We start from the raw sequence: 9,877 nt of genomic DNA, 5'->3' as shown, positions 1-9,877 counted from the left end.
TCTGAGAGAAAAGGGGGGGGGGGGTAGCATGATCATCGAGTCAAGAAAAAAAAAATCCGATCAATAATGAGGTACAAAAAAGAATTAAGTATAAAGAATGTTATTGTTAGATCAAGTGCTTATTACCATGTCAAAAGTTATACTTAGTAGCTAATAACATGGGTACGATGGTTGTCTAAATTATCTCTTCTTAAACGTTTTTTGACTAATATTTCACTTATTCAAATAATAAGGAGATTCGAAAAGAAACTTCTAAAACGTCAAATATTATTTTAAAACAAATTTAGGTTGACAAAACAACTAATATTTGAAACCGAGTTAATAAACTACTAAATCCTAACACAATGGAGATCTTTGAGGAATGCCTTTTCTTCTACTCATACTAGTAGCCATGTCCTCCTCTATAATGTCCTTATAGTTATTAGCTGTTCTTCCACATACATGCATTCCACTTCTCTTCTTCCTTACAAACTCAGTGCAGGGAAAGCTCATGTTTTCCGATCCCGAGCCGGACGACGACGAGCCGCATGGCTCGTCGTTGTCCACGACCGTTGAATGAGCTGTCTCGTTCGCCATGTCATCATCGGCCATGTCTTGAGGGATAAAGAAGTCTGGACTAAGTTGTAGAGTTGTGCATTTTCTTAGAAATGGAGAAAGGTCCTTGTTGTGCATTAGCACAAACTCTACCTGATCATAACAAACAAAGCTGTTGTCAACCACCAATTAATTAATAAATATGTTGTTACGATAATTTAACTTCAATCCTTTTAGTCTATAACATCTCAGTCTTAAGTTAACGGAAATTTTGCTCTTTTACTCTTTGAATTATTGATAAATTCTATTTTTCGTCTTTTGATGTCTGGTTCAGCACATTTAACCTTTTAATTAATTGGAATATGTACTTTCGATCCTTTTGCTCGTGAATCTTCACAAATTATTGAATTACTAACTACTAATCCATTCAATTACCCATGTGTATGTTAAAATATGTGATGCTACTCTATAGTTGAGGGTAATATAGCACATTTCTTATGTAAAGGGACCAAACACACATTTTTCAGATAATTCAAGGTTAATTATGCTTAGTGGAATATCACAAGGACCAAAATCCAATTACAAATATTAGAGGGGTAAAAAGTGAAATTATCTCAATCTTTCTTTAATTCTTAGAGGCTGTCATTTAGTTCAACTAAGTGAAGAACCTTAGATGCGGTCATTAAGTTCAACTAAGTAAAGAACCTTAACCTAATTGCACGTATAACATGTATTTAAGTATTTTTGTTAGGAAATCAATTATGATAAGAATTTGATTAAATAGATATGAGTACCTATGGTTGAGACTCGAGAACACAAAATTCTTAAGATTAGAAAAAATTACCTTGCACCCTAGAGAGCAATGGATGTATGGTTCTTGAAGACTCCTATCACAAGAAGTGCAATAATTTCCTCCTTTGAATTGCCTGTTTTGAGGCCTTTTCTTGATAAAAACCACCTTAGCATTGTTTATTGTATATGCCTAGTACAATTATAAAGTAAACTATCAGAAAATCCAATAATCAAGGACATTGTTAACAAAAGTTAGTAGAATAAAGCTTCATAAAGCAGGCAAAAATATTAGGTGATTCTCTCATTTATCCAAATTTCAATGGACAGAGACTCAGAATCGGAGCTAGAATTTTAAGAAATATGGGTTGTGAATTTTAGAACGAATATTTAAAGTACTACTAATATAAATGGATTCTAAACTTAATATTTATATATATTTAATGAATTTTTAATACAAGTACATTGTTTGAGCAAAATCTATTGGGTTCAGCTGAACCGTAACCAGGCTTCTAGCTCCGCACTTGAACAGAGTTACCCGATACTTACACTGGTAGGGAGGTAGAAGGTACTCCATAAAATTAGTCGAGGTACGCATAAGTTGGCTCGGACACCATAATTATCAAATAATAAATTAAAAAATAAAAATAAAGCAAGTTTCTTGCAGAATAACTACCTGAATATTGGAGCAATCTATAAGGTTCTCTAAATCTTCAAGTCGAACAACTTCATGATATACATAACGTCTAATTTGAAGTAATCTGTGGAAACGATGAGATATCACACAATGAGGACAAATACTTATGCAACAATCCAAACAACAAACATTCTTCTCATTCTTCTTTGCACTCTCATGAATTGAACATGGAACAAAGAATTTCTCCATGTAAAGAGCTTCCAACCAAGATGGCTTCTGAATTCCCTAAAAAACATTATGTATCTTAATTAATAAGTAGATCTTGATAAATAAACTTAATTAAGGAACTAAGAGAAGTTTTATGTAAAGGAATAATTCAATTTTACATATATAGAAGGTGAAGAATTGGAACAAAAAGCTTACCATAATAATCACATAAAAAGGGTATTCTTTCAAGTCTCACCACTTGAGCAATGAACAATCGCTTGTTGAGCCTTGATTGGAGAAAGAGAGAAACTATGTTATGGATATTAGTGTATTTAAGGAGAATCACAAGAGAAGAAATTAAATATATTATTAAGAATCACTAGAGAGGAAATGAAATATATTATTCCTTGGGTACATACACAACATTTTGTCTATAGGTTCAATTGTAGTTTATATATGGATCAACTTCTTTTATGCATGGATAGTGTACAAATTTGTATAATACCAAGTCACTTTAAAGGTATTTGGAGTTACCTATTCGTGAAATTAGTTACATGAATGATGAATCATAAGGCAAATAACTTGTAAATCGCAAGTTTAATTGCATTGATTCTATAAAATTTTAACTATACTGTCAGTGAATATAAATTAGATTTAATTATATTAGGATTTAAGTTATATATGATGACAGTATATTTATACTAACAATGAATTTTAACTTATGATAGTAGGTAAATTATCATATTTACTAGATGATCAATTAATATTTATTAAAATATTTACCTAATAAATATGTTTCATAAAATGTTTTTTATACATAAAATTTAAACTCCTTATAATCCTGAGAACGTGGGCGCTGTTCCCGTGTCTTCATAAACAAAAATTTGTCAATCTCCTTGTGTTGAGAGCTTAAACCCTAAATTAATGGAACTCTTCTTGAATGAGCTGCCTTACATGTTATTGTTTTTGCTTTTTTTAGCACTTCACTTTGTCCTTTGATTCTCGTATCTTGGTAAATTAGGTCTGAGCAACCCAGTAGGCGTTTGGACATAAGAATTGTAAAATTCGATAAAACGGTGAAAAATATTTTCAACTGATAATGGTATTTGAAATTTAGAGTTGTATTTGGACATAAATTTCAGTTTGGGTTGTTTTTGAAGTTTTGTGAGTGATTTGAGTGAAAATTTTGAAAAATAACTTTTTGGAGTTTTTCAAATTTTCGAAAATTTTCAAAATGTATCTTCAAGTGAAAATTGGAAATTTTATGAACAAACGCTGATTTCAAAAACATGTGAAATTTTTTTGGAAAAAACTTCCATCAAATTTTATGTCTAAACGGGCTCCTGGTATCTTGTCTTCGCTAGGCAAGTCAAGAAATATGTTTCTGTCAACTACCCAGCCGTTTAAATTAAAAATAGACAGTGAATGTATCATATATAATATGATACAACGAATGTGTCATATATAATATATAAAATATTATGCATAATTAGTGTATCATATTTGTATACCGACTATGAAAAGTAAACAATAATTCATCCGACTATTTGTATATAAAGAGGGGACGGACCTAGCTTATATGTTATGAAGTCACGTGTCTCCATTAACTTTTGTTCAGTCTCTATATTCGTATTAAAGTTTTTATTAAATATCTATAAATATTTAATTGTGAATACAGTTATTATCGTATATTAACCATGAGATTGCTATAAAAATTCTATAAATTTTAAATTCTAAACGCTTATTAATTAAACATAGGAGAGGTGCGATGAAATAGTTGACATTTCTTCACCTTAAAGTACTGTTTGGTAGAAAGTACTTTACCTCCTTTGTGAACATAACCATAATCCCAATGAAAGGCCAAAAGTTAGCCGTCCATTGGCTGAATAATCGCATGGATTTTTATTCGTGCAGATCAAAATGATGCAATTGTGGAAGAATTGTAGCCACTGAAGAGATCTTTAGCATTAGTTTTCTTATCTTCTCCTGCTTTGGAAATTGAGTTAACTATTTGTTAAGCTTTTCTGAAAGATTCAAAGTTGAAAGTCCACGGTTAAGTTGGGGTAATAATAAAATTGACTTGCCTCTGAACTTTTAAACTTTTTTAGGCAACCATATATTTCTTTGTGAAATTTGGAGTTAATGAATTTAAGAAGAATGAACTTAATGGCTCCCGAAAATAAAACCGAAAAATAAAATTGGGCTAAAAGAGAAAAAAAAGTCGGACTAAAAAGAAATCTCACTTTTGATGATTAAATTTGACTTTTATATCCAAACTAAAATGGGATTTCATATGAGGAACAACTTTTTGGTGTTCTCGTACTTGTCTTCTTTCTCACTTTAATTCGTCTTAAGACAGAATGGAATAAAGGTCGGTCGCATTGCCAACTTTCAAAAAAATTTAAGTAGCTACTTAGAGTATCTTTTTATTCATGTAATGAATTGGACTTATTTTGCTAGTATTAATTAGGTTAATTAGACAGACAAACACAACTCATGAAGCACCAGTTAGACAAACTAATGACCTGATTAATTAATGCGTACTCGTTTTTGCTAATTTTAAGAAACACCCTTGTTTCTTGCACCCTTTTATGCTTTAACCGAGAGGTTATCTTGGGGTTTGAAATTTTACAGCAAAGTAAAACAAAAAAGCCCTTATAATAGTAACTTTTGTACATTATTCCACTTTGACAATTTTTCTTTTTTTCTTTCAGCTATTCATGATTTGTCGCGATCCGAAATTTTTACATTCGGGATCGTGATGACGCCTAACACTTCACTCGTTAGACAAGCCAACGTTAGAATAATTATTTTGCCATTTTTTAAACACTTCAAACAATTTAACCAGTTAAACATAAATGAAGCTAAAACAAATACGAAATAGCATACAACAACATCAATCCAGTATAATCCCACTAGTGGGGTCTGGGAGGGTAGTGTGTACGCAGACCTTACCTCTACCATGGAGTAGAGAGACTATTTTCGATAGACCATCGGCTCCCTCCCTCCAAGAACTCCCCACCTTGCTTTTGGGGTGACTCAAACTAACAACATCTTGGTTAGAGTGGAAAGTGTTCACCACTAGAGCAACTCAGTCTTGTCAAATACGAAATAGCATAATAACCTCATTATCTAAGTACAACCCGAATATGGAGTCACAAGTACACGAACTTCTAAAAGTTCTACAAATAGACTCTGAAATAAGTACAACTGTCTCAAATGAAATGAACAAATAATTAAGGAAAGAGGATGGGGATTTCAAGGTCTGCGGACGCCAGCAGATCTACCTCGAGTCTCCAAATAAGCTAATCTGAGCTGATGCACCTCACGGACAACTGGGACCAGTAACAAATTTTGCACAAGAAGTGCAAAGTGTAGTATGAGTACAACCGACCCAATGTACTCCGTAAGTGTCGAGTCTAACCTCGACGAGGTAGTGACGAGGCTATGACAAGACACCCATATGATTAAACCTGTGCAAACGATAATATACGTACAACATAATAACAATAAAGATTAAACATGTACTATTGGGAGGGGCATGCCAAGAGGAACATGATATGATAGCTATAGTAGAAATAACAACATAAAATCGTCAAGTAAATCACCAACCAATGGAAACGGATAACATAATGAATAAAGACTGCACGGCATCACCCATCGTGCTTTAACTCTCAACCTCACCATGGAACAACAATAATGGTACGACATCACCCTTTATGCTTTTACTCGCAATCTCTCCATAAAATAATAAAATACTGCACGACATCACCCTTCGTGCTTTTACTCTCAATTTCTTCATGAAACAATAATGTCATGGCATCACCTTTCGTGCTTTAATACTCTTCCTCACTATGTATTAATCAATAATGAAATAATAATCAGTACGACATCACCCTTCATACTTTAACAGTCCCCCTTATCATGTAGCAATGAATATATGGCATTTGGGGAGATAGAATAAGCAAGGATAAACCTTATGTCAACAACGGTTCCACAATACCAAATCGCAACTTCCAAAAATACTCAATTATCAGATATAGTTCATAAATACGGAAAGAACGATCAATTAAATAATCAACTAGTCTAAGCATGGATACCATAACCAACGAAGGATGTAAATTACAAGAAACAAGTCCCACCCACATGCTTTAACCCATCAACAGCACATAAGTATTCATCTTCTAACATATACGTAGTACCCAAACATTTAATCACATATCAAATAGGCAAACAAGTCTTAATCCCTCAAGTTAAGGTTAACCACGACACTTGCCTCGCTTCAAAATCGACTCAAAGCTCAACCACGACTTTTCCTTTCGAACAAGCCTCTGAACCAAGCAAATCAAGCAATTTATTGACCAAACAATTCAAAATAAGCCTCAGGAACTGCCCAAGAATGAAAGAGGTTCAATTTAGGTCATTATTGAAAAAGTCAACAAAAGTCAACTACCGGCCTCGCTTGGTCCAAACCCGAAATTCGACCAAAAATCGATTACCCATTCATTTATGAGCCTGGTTATATAATTTATTTTTAAATCTGACCTCAATTTGAGGTCTAAATTCTAATTTTACAAATATCCATAATTCCACCTAAATTTTCAATTTCTACCATGAAAATCCTAGTTTTAAGGTTGAAATATTATGAAATGTAATGGGTAATTGAAAGAAAGTAGGTTAGAGTCACTTACCAATGAATTGGGGAAGAAGAGTTCTTGAGAAAATCACCTCTAAGGATTTTAAGGTTGAAAATTTGAAACAATGAGAAAAATCCCGTCTAACTTAGCTGTTACCCAGCTGTAGATGTCGCAATTGCGACCTGGGGTTCGCAATTGCGAATCCCGCAAATGCGAAGTCTTAACATTTCTGCTACTATCGCATTTGCGATGAATTGTTAGCAAATGCGAATTGGGCCTTATTGCAAATGCGACCAAATTGATCGCAAATACGAACAAGCTTTCCCCCAGTCCCCATCACAAATGCGAACTATTTGTTCGCAAATGCGGACCTGCCTTTTTCGCAATTGCGGCGGAGTACTCTCAAATGTGAGAAACCAACCCCCCAGCCCATGCTCGCAAGTACGATGATTTCTTGGCAAATGCGAGATCTGCAACAGAAACCAGAAGCAACAGGCATCCGTTATGATCCTAAGTCAAACAATCACTATAAATCCAATCGGAAACTCACCCGAGCCCTCGGGGCACCAAACCAAATATGAACACACAAGTCCAAAAAATCATACGAGCTCACTCGCGTGATCGAAACACCAAAATAACACCTAGAACTACGAATCGGACACCAAATCAAATAAAATTTTCAATGAAACTTAAGAATTTCTATTTTAACAACCGAACAACCGAATCACGTCAATTCAACTCCTTTTTGCACCAAAGTTTGCAGACAAATAATTAAATGTAGTAATGAACCTATAACAAACTCTGGAACCGGAATCCGGACCCGGTTGCAACAAACTCGAACTTTGGTCAAATCTTGAAATTCTTTAAACCTTTAAACTTTAAAGTTTTGACAAAATACGATAACTCGAGCTAGGGACCTCCGAATTCGATTACGAGCATACTCCCAAGTCCCAAATCACGATGCGGACCCACCGGTGTAATGATCCAGCAGTCGTTTTGAATATTATAACCTCGTTCCCCCATTTACTACTCAATTTATGACTTACAATTGATTTATGACTTATCGGGTTAATTGGTTCGGGTCCGGAAGGAATTCGGAGTGAAATGAGACACTTAGTCTCATCATTAAAATTTTTAAGTTAGAAAAGTTATCCGGATATGGATTTATGTGTAAACGACCTCGAATTTAAATTTTGATGATTCTAATAGCTCCTTATGGTGATTTTGGACTTAGGAGCGTGTTCGAAAAATTATCTGGAGGTCCGTAGTGGAATTTGGCTTGAAAAGTTGAATTTTTGGAAGTTTGAACGGGGGTTGACTTTTTGATATCGAGGTCGAAATCCGATTCTGAAAATTGGAATACTTCTGTTATTCATTTATGTCTTGTGTGCAAAATTTGAGGTCAATCGAACGTGATTTGATAGGTTCCGTAGTCGTTTGTAGAATTTAAAATTTTCAAAGTTCATTAGGCTTGAATTGGGGTATGATTCATGGTTTTAGCATTGTTTGGGGTGATTTAAAGGTTTGACTAAGTTCATATAATGTTTTATGACTTGTTGGTATATTTGGTTAAGGTCCCAGGGGCCTCGGGTGAGTTTCGGATGGTTAACGGATCAAATTCCGACTTAGAAGAGAAAGCTGAAGTTTCTGCCATCTCATGCCATCGCACATGCGGAAATTCCATCGCAGGTGCGAGCTCGCATAAGCGAGCCCTCTCAAGCGCAGATGAGGGCAGAGGGCTGTGAGACAATGGTAGCAGGTGCGAGGGAAATTCTGCACCTGTGATGAGCGCAGATGCAGTCCCTTGATCGCAGAAGCGGAGGCAGGCTTAAGAGATTTTTCCGCATAAGTGGAGCTTTGATCGCAGATGCAGCTCCATAGATGCGGAAATGGAGCCGCATGTGCAAAACGCCTGTACAGCATGTTAAAAACAGAGGAGCCCGAGATTTTGTCATTTTTGACATTTCCAAAAGCGGGTGAGGCGATGTTTGAGCGAGAAATCACGGGAAATTTTTGAGGTAAGTTCCTTGTGATCCTTTCTACTCCAAAATATTGAATTATCATCGAATAATCCGATTAGATTACTTGTTTTTTAGGTGTAAATTAGGGATTTGAACTTAAGATTTGAAGATTTGGAGGTCGAGTTGAGATCATTTTTTGGTAAAATTAGTATGGTTAGACTCGTGGTCTGTTCCATGTAAAGTTGTATAACTTGTTGTTAGCTATATTCTCTCTATGTGTTGAAGAAATTTGACTCTAAATCATGTTAGAAATCATGCTTAGGCTATGTGATAGTACTGTTGGGACCCACAAAGGTCACGTACTTGTTGAATTATTTGCTAATTGCTATCTTGTGCTCAGTCATGAGTTTACTTGCATATCATACCTCAGTCTTTCTTGATATTTTTTGATACACTATGTTATCTTTGTTTGGGCTGATCTTTGTGATTTTTGAGACCCCGAGAGACTAGAGAGGTTGAGGACTGAGTAAGGCCTAGGGCCTATCGGTGAGGTAAGGATATTATTGCACGTGAGTTGTCCGTGCAGGATATTATAGCACGTGAGTTATCTGTGCAACACGTGAGTTGTCCGTGCGGATTGTGGCGCTTGGGCTGTAGGAGCCCCTCCAAAGTCTGTACACCCCTAGTGGGCACGAGTACCCATTGAGTGTGAGTGCTAAGGGCTGAGAGCCGAGTGGTTGAGCTGTTGTGACGAGTTGAGTGACTGTTGCCTTGAGAGGCTGTACTTACTTTTCATTTGTTGTTGTATTTATTTGTTATCTGTCATTATTGTGAAATTCTCTGAAAGATTCCACATCCAGATTACATGAACATGAACTGTATAAAATTGATCTGACTTAAACTGCTGGATTTGAAAGCATGTCTATTCTTTGCTGGAATTATTGAAAGTGAACTATAAGTGTGTATCTCGTCACTATCTTCAGTTCCTTAGTTATTATTGTTACTTGCTAGGTTGGTTGTGCTCATACTACACCTTGAACTTCGTGTGTAGATACAGGTGCTTCTGGACATAGCGGGTGTCGATTCTCTCGTACAGTTGATTTTCCGGAGAT

The 9,877-nt window shown here is 35.3% G+C and overlaps 1 protein-coding gene across 1 annotated transcript; it reads right to left on the bottom strand.

The window, feature by feature from the left end:
- Positions 1 to 262: 262 nt before the first annotated feature.
- Positions 263 to 2,469, bottom strand: LOC107773207 (protein RGF1 INDUCIBLE TRANSCRIPTION FACTOR 1-like). Its single transcript, XM_075242287.1, has 4 exons — positions 2,384 to 2,469; positions 2,000 to 2,245; positions 1,379 to 1,516; positions 263 to 687 (listed from the first exon to the last, which is right to left on the bottom strand). The coding sequence occupies exons 1-4, from the start codon at positions 2,384 to 2,386 to the stop codon at positions 337 to 339; spliced, it is 738 nt and encodes a 245-aa protein (XP_075098388.1). The 5' UTR covers positions 2,387 to 2,469; the 3' UTR covers positions 263 to 336.
- Between the last annotated feature and the right edge of the window lie 7,408 nt (positions 2,470 to 9,877).

The sequence above is a fragment of the Nicotiana tabacum genome, chromosome 21 (genome assembly GCF_000715075.1).
Source record: "Nicotiana tabacum cultivar K326 chromosome 21, ASM71507v2, whole genome shotgun sequence".
Taxonomy (NCBI): Eukaryota; Viridiplantae; Streptophyta; class Magnoliopsida; order Solanales; family Solanaceae; genus Nicotiana; species Nicotiana tabacum.
This window is presented reverse-complemented; position numbering and strand designations above follow the sequence as displayed.

Coding starts and splice junctions, on each gene's coding strand:
- LOC107773207 (XM_075242287.1), bottom strand. Junction 1,517..1,999: donor TAGATTGCTCCAATATTCAG/GTAGTTATTCTG, acceptor TAATTGTACTAG/GCATATACAATAAACAATGC. Junction 688..1,378: donor ATTGCTCTCTAGGGTGCAAG/GTAATTTTTTCT, acceptor TGTTATGATCAG/GTAGAGTTTGTGCTAATGCA.